Raw genomic sequence first — 14,093 nt, 5'->3', positions numbered from 1 at the left:
AGACACTGGGGTGGCCTTTTTCTCTGATTTGAGTAAAACAGAACTCTGTAAACTGAGAACACAATCAGCAAATGTAATCGCTTAATCTTTGCTTCTTTCTGGAGAAGCCGTCGGTCATGAGGACGTTAAAAAAGCTGATCAGAAAACAAACGTGTCTGAGAAGAAATTAATTCAGCGTGCTTTTCTATTTGACATCTAAAAAAATTAAGCTAGCATGGAAGTTTCCGAACCTGCAGTTCCTCAAATGGCCACTTGAGGTCCCATAGACACCCACTTTAAGACGTAAACACCATCTTTGGATGGTTTGTCTCATTTACTAATACATTAAAACACCACAGATAAAATATCGCTGTAGCTACCGTAACGTTATAATTAATGAGGAGAAGCTCACGAGTGCCCCCTGCTGAAGCTCTGTCATAACTGCACCCGATTTCTGTACAGTGGGATTAACAGGAAGTAGAACAGCTTCCTTCAGTCAAGGGTGGGTGACGCCCATGTCTTAAATATCACTGGTGTCCATGGTTACTAATGTGGAGGGGGCGGGGCTTTTGACCTACAGTTCAACCACCCACCAGGGGGCGATCAATACACCTCTGGAGCTGTCACGTTACATAATGCTGTCCTGTTAATATAAAATAAAGTGCAATACATCAAAGTCTTCAAATCATGCTCACTACATTCTCCCACCTTCATCATCATCATTAATTATCAGTAACGGCTTCATTATCAGCACCACCTCCTTCTTTTCTTCTTCTTCATCACATCTTTCTGTTTTCTCATAATGCCACCGGCACATCTCCACCAAGCATCAGCACATCTCCAGCAGCTCTAATGACTCTGCAGCGTCTCCTCGCCTCAGTCAGAGGTCCCTGAACGCGCTCCTCACCAAGTTAAACAGTTCAGCTCAATTTAAATTTAATTTAAATTAAATCGATTAAACGTCTAAAATTACCAAACTCTGAGTGTTGAGTGAATAACCTGCCCTCCCACCTCTTTGATGGTGCAGTACTCCGCCTGCGGGGACCATAACCGCCTCTTGTAGAAGTAGTTCAGCGCGATGAAGAGCGCGGAGCCGAGGGCAGCCACGGCGGCGGTCAGGGCGATGGAGATGTGCCGGAGGAGAACCATAGGTGGCGGGTGAGGTGGCGGAGGGAGCCGGGAACGGGAGCCGGACACACCGCTGCTGCTTGTTCCTGGACGCCGACGGCTCGACTGACTTCCTCGTTCCTCGCGGCTCCGCGCTCGTGCTGCGGCTGTGCGCGCTACATGTGACCGAGCCGCTCTGATGTTTTTGTTCCCAGACGCAGAAAAAATGCTGCGTTCAGGCGCTGCTCGGAAATTTCCCTTCTCCTCTGTACAAGCGCGTTTAACTAATACACTGACGGTCAGCGACTGCTTTGATCCCTGATTAAGAACAAAATGTACTTTTTTCTTTTTTAATCTGTCATAATCTAATGATTTATATGACGATTTTATTTGTTCCTGGCCTACTAACGTTGATACATTTATTTATTATTGCGTTATAATGATATAAAATTATTGAATTTTGTGAATATGCATATTTGTACGAGAGCCCGACTGATACCAATACCAAGTCATAGATAACTATTTACACAAATTCTGCTCGGATCAGCTGATTGTTGTGTTTGTAATGTTCCAAGCACCTGTTGCAAACAGAGAAGTTCTAAAGCACCCCCTGGTGTACAAACCAGACTATGCAGCACCAACATTCATAACAGAAATTAAACGTTTTTCTTTAATTCTTCATTACTTTTTCACTTATCAGCTTTTTTAAATTCCAAGACCAATATAAAGGTAGACAGCTAGTATTTGCTTATATATACTGGAAGTGTACCCCACAGTGATGTGCCCCACAGTGATGTAACCCACAGTGATGTTCCCCACAGTGATGTAACCCACAGTGATGTGCCCCACAGTGATGTGCACCACAGTGATGTGCCCCACAGTGATGTGCCCCACAGTGATGTACCCCACAGTGATGTACCCCACAGTGAAGTGCACTGTGGATTTTACTGTTGCTGTAACCAATTACAATAACATTAAAAAGAAATATATTTCATGCTTCACTTCAATTTAGTGGATATTTTATTCCTGTTATATAAAACAATTATGAAGGGAAGAACATCGTTTGAATATTTCCTCCTGAAAAAGCAGCTCAAATCTAGCAAAGTGCTTCATTAAGAAAGCACTCAAAGCTGGAAACACATCTGTTAGTGAAGGCGTTTTCTTTTTTCCACAGTAACAGAGGCGTCATGGAGGCCTGACCCTGCATCCCACAGCAGGCACAGCTTCATGCACTGCTTCATGAATGCAACAGTGCCAAAAGAGTGACACAGCTGCTGGGATAATGATGGAGAAGCAGCGTCGTTTTTCACTTTGTGACTGAGGGGATAAAAAACCCTTCTAGCTCGCGCTCCACTGGTCTGAGTTACACCTGCAGTCGTGTGGAAGATGACATTATCTGCTCAGAAACACAGACGCATAAGTGTTTATAATAATGGAAATGGTCAAAGGCTCTATTTTGGACCCTTTTGCTGTCACAGCTACTTTAACTCTTCTACAGGTTGTTGGACACATCCCTGTCCCTCACATAGTCTCCCCCCCCCAAAAAAACCCCAAAACAGGGGCCATCTGCTGCGACTGCTTGAGGGGAGGGGAGGGAGACAGGATAAAGAGATGCTTTGGAAAAGAGCCAGAAATTAATTATAACTGATGAATAAATAAGAGGTGTATAAAAACACAGTGAGTGAGGAAGATGCACCCAGTGCATCATGAGAAACCCTCAGTAGCCTAAGCCTAATGCAGCCATGCCCGTAACATCTGCACTACGAAGTAGTTTCACTCTTTGTTCTTGATGTTGGACTCTTGTTTGAAGAAATATCTGCACGATGGAAGAACCTGCAGGTGATGATAACCATCATCTCTCCCAACCTGTTCAGCACTGCGGAATATTGTCCTCCAGGGGGCGCTGTGGGCTTGAAAGTTTGGGCAGGTTAGGAGGTTTAACTGCTAACAAATAAGTGAATAACATTTAAACCAGGCTTTATGAATAAAACATTAATGTATGAGCCACAAAACTGAACAAAACTTTAAGTATCACCATAACTCGCAGCCTACAATGAAACTTTCTGTCAATAAAAATAATAAAAGTTGTAAATGTGGAGGTTTATCTGGGTATTTTTGTTATGTTTATTTGTTTGATTTAAATTTTTAGACCAAACAATAAAAAAATTTAAAAAGTACAAAACAGACAAAATATAACGTTTAAAATTTACCAATAATAATAATTATTGTTACTATTTATATAGTAATAATAAATAATAATCCATAAATATCCATATAATAAAAAAATGTAAAATGACATAGGTTAAGATAAGGACTTTTTTCAAAATTTTGAATGGATTCTTACTGTTGTAGTAGAATAAAAGTTTCAATCATAAATAAAATTATACCACAAACTATAGAATATGCATAAATGCATAATTTGCTATTTTTAAATATTAAATTAAGGTAGAACAGCAATGCTTCCATAAAAATAAAAATAATTTAATGAAAACTGAGTTACTGAGATTTGAAATTTTTATTTTTTAAGTTTTTGCTTTCAAAATACTTCACTTTGATTCAATTTACAGAGTAGATTTTATAGTTTCAGGTGGATTTTTGATCATTATTTTTAATCATGAAAGTTTGTCAGGAGCAAGATTTTGCAAAATCGGAACAGCTGTTTGAATAAAAACACAGCACGTGTGCATTTCTATTTTACTGTAGGTTTTATGGTAAGTTCCAAGTGTTTATTCTTAGTGAATTTTAATCTTGTTTGTTACTAACTTAACTCACATCTAGTTTTGATTGTTTTAGTTGTAACTTTTTTTAACTAACGTTTAGCTATAGTTCACTGCAACATTCTCTTTTTTAACATAGATTTTTTTTAATTTTAGTGATATTTCAATACAATAACCAAAAGTATTTACATTTAATGTTTACCTTCACTATAGGCCTTTTACTATGTTGTGTTATTCATAGACCCCTGTATATTTTATTCTTCTTCCTGCTGCTATAAAACAATATTTTTCTCATGGTATCAGTAAAAGTATTTTTCGGAAATTGTTTTGCCCGGAAGTCTTATTTTGTGTCCTGGAGTTTGTCAACAAATATTTTATTTTGAAACCGGAAGTCGGGTTGAGCGGCTGCCGTTAGCTTGATCGGTTCGAGCGAAGTCATCGGGACCGAAGAAGACTTTACCGCCACCGCTGCTGCAGTCTCCCTCTGCCCAGCTTTCACCGGAGGATTTTTACGGGATAACAGAGAAGTTCTTCGGCTATTTAGCGGATTTTAACGGCTGTGAATTCTCTCGGTACTTTTCTCCTTTCTCCAAGCGGCGGGCGGACTGTTCGCTGTCCCGCAGGCTGGAGGCTAGCGTCGGTTACTGCGGCTAAACATGGTGGCCTGTCGGCACGGAGAGGAGCCGAGCCCCAGCTCTGCGGGTTTGGGGGTGTTATAAGGGAACGCGAGGACGCTGGCTGCTGCTCCACCCTTTTCTAAGTCTGCGCTTTGTTAATCTGGAGGTTTCTACGGGGCTCCCCGTGTGTTTCCGTTAAACCCGAGCAGCAGTACCACCGGCGTCAGCAGGACCCCGTCCGTGTTCGGCGGAGCGTGGATAATCATCCCGAAAAAGTTCTTCCAGGCCGCCTCAAAGTTTGCCCGCGGACCTGGGAAACTCCAGACCGTCCTGGACACTCCTCCAGCTGCTGTGTTTACGTTACGGATACTTTGAGGCTCTCAAACCGGGATGAATTGTTGCACAAGTGCAGCCTGATGAAACAGTTTGTTTTACCCCCTTCCTCCTCCTCCTCCTCCTCCTCCTCCTCAGGGTCTGATTGTTAATCTGAGGATTATTATGGATTTTTACCATGGCCTAATCCAGCCAGACTCTGAATTTGGGGACTAACTGCAGATGTAGAGTCTGACTGTGATGGTGATGATGATGATGGTATCTCTTCGCGATGATTCTGAGTAGAGAGGAGTTCATTACATGGAGACTCGCCTGACATGCCGAGGAAGGAGTTGCCACTACCTGACGGTTGGGAGGAAGCCAGAGACTTTGATGGCAAAGTTTACTACATTGACCACATTAACCAGTGCACGAGCTGGATCGACCCCAGAGACAGGTAGGACTGCGCGAGGACAGGTGCCGTCGACCTTTGACCTCTGGCAGATAGTCAAAGCACATACATGTAAATACATGATGTGTTAAAGGCTCCATTCATGCGGTAAACGAGGAGGTGTGAGCCTTTTAGCCCAAACATCGTTGTCTGTTCATGAAGTCAACACAGAGTTCTACACCATGTTTGCACTGAAGTACCTTGATATGGATTTAATGTGTGACGTATATGACGAATATTTAAACCAATATTTAAACCTGAGGCTTTTTTATTTAGGGAGCTGTCGCAGGTAAAAGCCAGTCACACTAATCCCAGTAATGCCTGATTTTAGGGACCTTGTTCCCAGTTTTCTGGCAGGTTTATTTGTTTATTAAGTTATTTGATAAGACATCATAGTAAAATCAGTGGTAGCAGGTGATGGAGGAGAGTTGGTATGAACCTTCCAATAAAAGAGTTGCCCAGTGGCTGGCCAACAGCTAGAGACCTCTGATTGGTTGGAGAGTGGTTGCTGGTTGGTGCCTGGTTTTAAATTGGTTGCAAAGAGGGTGCTGCACCAAAATCCTCCTTGGGATTGCTTTGGTGGCTCACAGGTTGCTTTGATCACCTTTAGTTTGCTTGGAGGACGCCCACTCATTTGGAAACGCTCACCAACTAACCACCAAGCAATTGCATACAACCTCCCAAAACTACTCGCCAACTGGTCGGGAATACTTTATTTTTCCCTAGCGACTGTTGATTACCAGGGAAACACTGACCAGTCAGTTTCACAGCAACCACTCACAGCTGGATGGTGGAATACTTGTTATTCCCTAGCAACGGTGGTTGCCGGGTAGTCTCCAGCTGGTGTGACTGAGGCGTGAATGAAATGGGTAGCTGCTGGAGTCAAGGTGGGTGAAACAGAAGGTGATGGCTACCTGATGAATCAGCCTCACAGGTGTGCACAGTAATCAATTAATTGCAGTGAAAGCCAATCACCTGTATGAATTATTATCTGTAAATTAGAGTGAATGCATTTTATGTACATATATATATATATATATATATATATATATATATATATTAGGGGTGCAACGATACACAAAATTCACGGTTCGGTTCGATACTTTGGTGTCACGGTTCGATATTTTTTCGATACAAAAAAAATGTTAATGCCTTTTTAATTTGTCATTTATTAAAATTATAAATATATATTTTAACTCAAAATTACAGTTTTTAAATTTAACCCTAACCCTTGTGCGTGTTTTTTATTTTGACAGCGAATGCGCACCTGCGGACCACTTATGTGCAGCCCTGGTTATTTAGCTCGTCATATTGCAGCCACAGAAATTCTTTTGTCCATGAAACCATAAAGCTGCACTTTCTTTTTGCCTTATAGTCTCATTTGTCATAACTTCTCCGTTTTGTGGTAAGCTTTTCTTTGGCTGTCACTTCTTCACCCTGACCTGTCTTATTTGGCTCAGCAGAACTGAAATGCTTTTACACGCTCACTCACATAAGCTCAGCGATTCTCTGCGCGATCAACCTCTCACATGTTTAAGCTGCGGGAGATTTCACTTGTCATGTTTGCGTAGTAAGCTAACGATTAATAAGACGATGTCAGAGGAATTGGTGCGCAAATTATCATCACTCACAGATCAGTGCTGTCGCTCTCTATACACAGTTCGCATGATTGCAAAGTCAAAGCAAACAACAAGCGCAAATTCAAACGCGATTTCAATATGTCACATATTGACAGTGGCTCACCGATGCCAATGACATAATTACCCAGCTACATTTCCGAAAGAATGCAAAAGCATTGACATTAGAGCTGCCACAAACGATTATTTTGATAGTCGACTAGTCACCGATTATTTTTGCGATTAGTCGACTAATCAGATCATCATCCATTGGACATAAAAGTACAGCTTATTGCACCAGCAGCATCTGCTCTTATATAACTATCATTAGCTTACAGCTTTAAGTGTTTAAGGTCTGTGCTAACTAAAAATAAAGACAAGATGATAGTTTATTAAATTTTAATGAAATTTGCAGATTGTTTCAGTGAAGTTTAATAAACTCCTTGCTATCTAAAATATAACAGGACACCGGAGTAAATTCTCGAGCATCTCACACTTCTGATAATCAGCTGTCTGCTTGACGTTTATTCAGCTGTGTAAAAACTATAACTTTAATCTCAGCCAAACCGATTTACTCAGGAACAAATAAAATACTAAAAAAAAGCCAAACAATAACATTTTTAAGTTATCTAAGTGACTTATATATCATGTTTAACCTGAGTAGCGAAAGACGGCGGTGGGTTTGAAAACGATTTGCCGGGAGTCCGCTGGGCTCTAGTGAGCCTAGCCCCCGGCTAGCTATCGAGCTAGTGGGTAACAGACGTCTCCGAAAACGTCGGAGCGCTTTTGAAAATATGCGGTGTCTTGATAAACTGAGCAGATATTTGAGGTTTACACAGCTACATTCTCGCCTGAAAATATGTTAAACGTTTATTTTGTGACCCAGAAAGAATAATAAGAGTAATATTAAAACTAACTAGCTGCCGCCATTGTTGGAAACTGAGCTGGGCTGCGCTATGAATTCTGGGACACAGCTTCTTCTTCTTCGGGGTTTAACGGCAGCTGGCATCCTTGTACATGCAGTGCTGCCATCTTCTGTTTCAGTCCGTTATTACACTCTTAAATCCTGCTACTCATTCCTGCGTCTTTTGGGATCTTACAAAGCTTCAAACGACGCGTCGACTATTAAATCAGTCGTCGACGATTTTGATAGTCGACTAATCGTGGCAGCCCTAATTGACATATATTTTTCCTACAATAGCCCGACGGACAGGGCAGAGATAGATTTTGGTACCTCGACTGAAAAAATCGCTAGCCCCGGGACGTTGGGCTAGCGATATTGCGAGCCCTGTATCTGATTGAGGAATCACTCATCTTTGGAAAAGAGAGTTTATTACAGAGAAATGTCTCTTTCCAAAATAAAAGCTATACTATCCGCTTCTTCTGGGCTATATTCTCAGCAGCATATTAAACAGCTGTCTAAATGACTCGGCTAAAGTTAGTAGCATGCTTGCTTGTTTTTTTTCTGCTTCCACTTGTCTTTGCACTAGGATGATGTCAGCGCAAATGTGCAGTCATATTCGTTGTGTTCCCACTAGTGCTTTCAGGTTAATCTCGTTGAAATGACCTTAACGCCACAACACGGCAAATCTCCGTTAACGAGCTACCGCCGATCGCCCCGTGCATGGGGCTAGACGGCCAACACGTTAACGAGCTAACTGCGCTAACACACTAGCTCCCACCCATGTAATTGAGCATTGCATGGCACATCCAACATACTGTTTTACTTTAGTCCATGACTCGCTTACCTTCAGGGTCATACGTCACATGAAAACCAAAATAATTCCAAACGCCAGATCTGAATGAGGGTGGGGGAGGCCCATGTTACAAGGAGAGCTTAACTTCTGTCTCGCTAGCTTGCCCTGCTCCTTCTGACGATGCTGTCTGTGTTGAGCGCTCAGTGAATCTGCATTCGACTACTCCGCCTAGGCTGCACTGTCGACCCTAGGCGGAGTAGTCGAACGCAGATCCACTGAGCGCTCAACACAGACAGCATCGTCAGAAGGAAAGTTGATAAAAGAAATTACAAATTTTGTATTGCTCGATACATATGCGTACCGAACCGAAAGCACTGTATCGAACGGTTCAATATCGATACGAATATCGTTGCACCCCTAATATATATATATATATATATATATATATATATATATATATATATATATATATATATATATATATATATATACACTTTGATAAGTATGGGAAAAGTTCATTTTTACCCTGTAATCATGCTTTTATTGCTGCAGTGAGGCAGCTGGAAGCTAGTGAAGTATTTTGAGCTCTTGGCAGCCTGAACATGTTCATTTATTAATGTTTAATCAGACCACCTAGACTGCTCTTAAATAACTTTTTAGCAACGTTATTATTTTTGGCTTCTGGATGGTTTGTCATTTTGTGTTTGTAGTAGATGATTTTTGATATCTTGCTAATGATTAAACGGGTCAGTAATGAACAGCCAGTCCAGTGAGGTTCCTCCAAATAACTCACTCCAAATACCTGTTTACCTCTGCGTGAGGAATCATTCCTTCTCTCGGGAATAATCTGAGAATGGAACCTCGAGCTGAGTGTGTCACAGAGCAGAAAGCCTCCTTCAGTTTGTTAACCTGTCATAAAACCTTGGGTATCTCATAGCTCAGGATGCCAGAGGTGCTTTCTTGTTTGCTCATTTACATTCCTGCTGTCAGGCGTGGAGGTGTGTTACCTGTTCTTTTCTCCTCTCTCGTAGAAACCATTAGTGTAATAGGCTTAAAGAGGCGAGCGTGACAACGACTCGCATGTTCAGCTCACCACAGCGCAGAGGGGAGGGTGGGTTTATACAGGGTTTTTCAGTCTTACCAGTCACTTAAGACCCCTCAGACTTTGACACTGTGTCTGAGAAGTGGTCGTGCTTCCAGCTGTTAGATTAAAATGAGGATGATTCCATCTTTGAACGTCTGCCCGTTTTTCTTAATCAAGAACATTTGACTCCCAGAATAATTCCAAACCTCTGATAAAGTTTCCTGTAAGTAAACGGACTCAGAAAATGCCTCTGGGGTGAGGGGGCTGACTCTGCATGGTTCCTGATTCGTCAGAAGTCTGTTTCACCGCATTTAACAGAAATCTTCACATTTTTCCCACAATTTCCAAGCATGTGATATTCCAGGAATGTCTGCTATGTTTCAGTAAAAACTCCGGTGAATAAAACAGTTTGAAAACATTTTCTGGCAATCTTTAGACGTCCTGCACGTAGAGCTGGGCGATATGAGATGTTTTCATATCACGATATGTTTTTTTCATTTCAGGCGATAACGATATCTATCACGATATAAGCCAAATAACTATATTTGTAAGATTTAAATGTGCCGTTGCTCACAAGTAAAATGTGAAATAATCAGCAGTTTGTTTTTATTTAAATATTTATTTCCCATAATAAGTTCAACAGGGTAGATGTACTTAAGGAACATGAGACTTTTTCAGATAAATAAAGGCAAATATTGCAAACTACACAAAAGGCAGCCGCTAAAGCGTTTAAGTTTCAAAATAGAACAAACGAAACAGACTAAATTGTCAATTCCACTTAGAAACAAAATATTAATTCTAAAAATAAATCTTAGTTTGTTTTACAGAAGAACAGACAAAACTGACTAACTTTTGTCAATATCAAATAAACTGAGAACTAAAAGGAAATTCTCAATCTCTCCTTGTTGTATAGCTGAGCTTTTCAAACAGTTTTAACAGCTACTTTAGTCTGACAAAAGCCGAATGACGAATTAGCGCTTCCAGTCAGAGACTGAGGCTACGTCCACACGTACACGGGTATTTTTGAAAACGGAGATTTTCCGTTTTCGTTTTAAAAAATAATCCCGTCCACACATAAAGGCAGAAATGAAGGAAAACGCTGCTATGAACATGCCAAAGCAGCAGGTGGCGCTAGATTCCTAACCGTGCAGAAATGTTGGCCAATCAGAAGTCTAGAAGCCTCGGTGGGAAAAAGTAAACAAAGCTGGGGCATAGAAGCAGAACCGAGCCGTATGTGTGGAGGGACAGTAACTGTGTGTATATGTAAGCATTTAAACACTGCAGAGAGTAGAATTAACAGTAACAGTATTGTAGAAATAACGTGGCGCACAGTGTGACGCATGCACCAGTTTATTGTATTTCCAGACTTGCTTTCGGCACAATTTACAGTGCACGCTACTCTGTTTTTTGTCAGACTTGAAATAGCAGAAATACCTTCACACTACGGAACTTCTATGGCTCTTCCGTTCGACAATCTCTCCGGCGTTGGAACCATCATCTGTTTTCTCTTCGGTCACGCTCGGTTGATTTTTCTAGTCGGCACACTCATTTCCTCCATTACGCGCTGGCTCCATTACCCGCTGGCTGCTTCCCAAACAAACCCACGTGCGGCTTGGCACTTGTGCTGTACGTAACAAGTCACGCGACGTGACGCTGCGGCTGTGATTGGTTCGGCTCTGCGCTACTGAATTTGGATTGGCTGACCTTTTTTTTTTTTTTCTTTCTTTTTTCTTCTTTCTTTTTTTTAAGAGGACAAGAGTGGCGAGGTCTATCGCGATAGTTTAATTTCTCTATCGAGTAAAAGTTATATCGCGATACATATCGTTATCGTTCTATCGCCCAGCTCTATCTGCACGTAAATAACCAGACAGACAAGCCAAACCAATCGCATACCGGCCTAATAAATAACAGCTAATAAACAAGAAGCACTCTGAGAGCGCAAACCGCCACCAACCCTCTCGCTCTGTGGGCGGCGTTTGCTTTGAAGAGAACAGCGCTGTATTTTTTTACACATTCACTTTGTTTTCTTTGTTCTTTTTAAATGAACTTTCAGAAGTTTGTAGTGCAGTGAAGGGCAGCGTGACAGATGTTTACTTTGATTACACAAACATGGAGTTTTAAATAACTGGACATGAAGAACCTTGAGCTTGTGATTAGAGCAGGGCGATATGACCAAAAATATTTATCACGATATACATTTGAAAATTTGCGATAACGATATAACTGACGATATAACTGACACTAGACAAAATACTTTACAACTCCACAACTTTATTAGTGCAAAAAACCCCATCAATGTATTTTCACTTAAACAAGCAGCTGTTTTTATGTGCATTAAAGTTAGATAAAAATGTAACAGTGCAAATGCAAATTCCTCGCTGACAGTTTAACTAAAAGGCATTTACAGTGGAAACTGGCCGACATATCCTCAGCATAACCATGTATAATATCCACAAAACTTAAAAAGAGGTTATACACACACAATACGGTAATATTATGTTGAAGCACAGTACGTATCACTCCGCGAGGCTCCGCCTACGATAGCCGTAATGCTCCGACAATCCATCAAGCGGTGCGGCTTCGTAGCTTAGCAAAGTCGTACTGAAACATTTGACAGATTTTCGAGCGCCGTGTACATAAAATCGTTTCGAGGTCAGTAAACACAACCAGATTTCATACATAAGGCACACGGGATTATACGGGGCTCTGTCGATTTTCAGAAAAATCAAAGGATTGATTTTAAGTGTGCCGTATTTTCCAAACAACACGGTAATAACGACGGCCCGCTAGCATGTGCTACCAAAAATAGTGCTTTGTTGTGTATCTGACGGGGGAAAGCTAAACCAGTTCCACACCACTGAAGTTGCAGCATTTTTACAAACCAATTCTGGTTCGTTTCATTGAACGATCCGCTCTCGCCCTTCTCATTCTCCGTCGCTGCCATGCTTTTTCTGCCATGTGCGTATGAAAACAAAGGCCCTGCGCCTGCGCGTTTTACCCATATTCTATCGCGATATTTAATTTTCTTATCGTTGCCCAACATTATACCGGTATTACTGTGAACGGTATGAGCTGGCCCAGCCCTACTTGTGATATATTATTATTATTATTATACTATAGTTTATTCACTAACTAAACAGCTCACTGTCTTTCTCTTACTTTCTCTAAAACACAATGAGGTCAACTTGAAGGGAAGCCAGATGGGAAATATAAAAGTGAGGTCAGAGGTCAAATGTGACATGGTATTTTATGGAGGTTTGACCTTATTTGAGCTTGAAGAAGAGGTCAGAAGTCCAACATGAGGTGATAATTTAGAACCCCCATGAATCACTTCATGCCTTCATGTTAGCAGAACAAGAAATGGCAGTAAAAAAACATAACTTTAACTTTAATGCTCTATGTAGCATTGTTATCACTTTGACTTGCAGATCAATATAGTGACCTTCTAGGGGAGGTCGGGGGTCAAATGTGACATGACACAGAACACCTGGAAGAATCATAGTTTCTATGTTATCAGGTTTTTTGTCCATTTTTCCACAAACAAATCCTGAAGTTGACCATGAAGATCTCGTGCATGTGTTAGTGTTAATGGACTGTTAACAGTCGACACCCCTACAGGGTCTCATCAGAGTTCATTCAAAGCTTTTCCTTGGTGGAGGCAACCACAGTTAGCTGCCTGTCCTGTAGCTGGATCTCTGCAGATGTCAAGCTTCCCATCCAGGTCTTTATTCACGGGCGGTGTAGCTGCCCGACGGCTTGTGGCAGATTCCCAGAGAGATCCGAGTGTGAGAAACATTGATCTGGTGACACTTTCATGTCTTTTTGAGCAGTTATGCGAAAAAACCCCCAACACCAATCTGAACAAAACCAGACTGATCACACAGGGCAAAGTCAGCTCACGGTCTATAAAATAACTGCCGGGAGGCGATCGAAGTTACCAGCTGGGAATTTTTAGAAATCTTTTAAATCTTCAGGTTTTTCTGTTTTTTATTAAAACAAGATGAGCTGCAGTCAGCAGAGGAAGTGAGAATTTGTTGCAGGTGTCAGCGTACCGTCGGTTGTCGGCCTCCACTTATTTGGGCTGCTGGTGAGATAACAAACACACAGTCGCTGGTGTGTTTTAAGGTGGAATGGAGAATTTCTCCTCTGGTTGTTTTACACTCGACAGTCTTAAAAGTGCAGAAAGAAGAAAACAAAAGTCCTGAATTTAAAAAAACCCACAAAAAACAACACAGGCGCATTCCTGAAACACACAACGTGAGGGGCCGAGCGCTCGCAGAGCCGCCAACCAAAAGGCCCGATTCATCTGAAATCCCTTTCACTGCCTGCCAAGGTGCACGGGGTCAAAGTGCAGCGTGAGGCCCTGCAAACTGTAAACCGGGATCTAACCGCCGCTCCGTGCTGGTTTTAATGCGTAACCAGCGACTCTCATGACTTATTATTCAGCAAAGCATGAGAGGGTTTTACTTTGGTCGGACTGGTGCAGAAACAAAAGCTTTCACGAGCCATTTCT

At 41.6% G+C, this 14,093-nt stretch overlaps 2 protein-coding genes across 4 annotated transcripts in view; one reads left to right on the top strand and one right to left on the bottom strand.

Moving 5' to 3' along the window:
* arl10 (ADP-ribosylation factor-like 10) overlaps positions 1 to 1,271 on the bottom strand; it is a 38,748-nt gene extending 37,477 nt beyond the window's left edge. For all 3 annotated transcript variants that reach the window (XR_013969893.1, XR_013969894.1, XM_080867008.1), the window contains exon 1: positions 991 to 1,271. Coding sequence is in view for 1 of the 3 variants with exons in the window: in XM_080867008.1 (XP_080723134.1) it covers positions 991 to 1,128 (138 nt within the window). In the remaining 2 variants the exon portion in view is untranslated. The remainder of the gene's footprint in view (positions 1 to 990) is intronic.
* Positions 1,272 to 4,219: 2,948 nt separating this feature from the next.
* The window catches only part of wwc1 (WW and C2 domain containing 1), a 46,737-nt gene continuing 36,863 nt past the window's right edge, over positions 4,220 to 14,093 (top strand). Inside the window, exon 1 of the mRNA XM_080866740.1 lies at positions 4,220 to 5,189. Within this exon, the coding sequence (XP_080722866.1) occupies positions 5,071 to 5,189 (119 nt within the window). The 5' untranslated portion in view covers positions 4,220 to 5,070. The remainder of the gene's footprint in view (positions 5,190 to 14,093) is intronic.

Source organism: Rhamphochromis sp. 'chilingali', assembly GCF_963969265.1.
Source record: "Rhamphochromis sp. 'chilingali' genome assembly, chromosome: 19".
In the NCBI taxonomy this organism is placed as follows: domain Eukaryota; kingdom Metazoa; phylum Chordata; class Actinopteri; order Cichliformes; family Cichlidae; genus Rhamphochromis; species Rhamphochromis sp. 'chilingali'.
The sequence above is the reverse complement of the archived record's forward strand: the minus strand, read 5'-3'. Positions and strand labels throughout refer to the sequence as shown.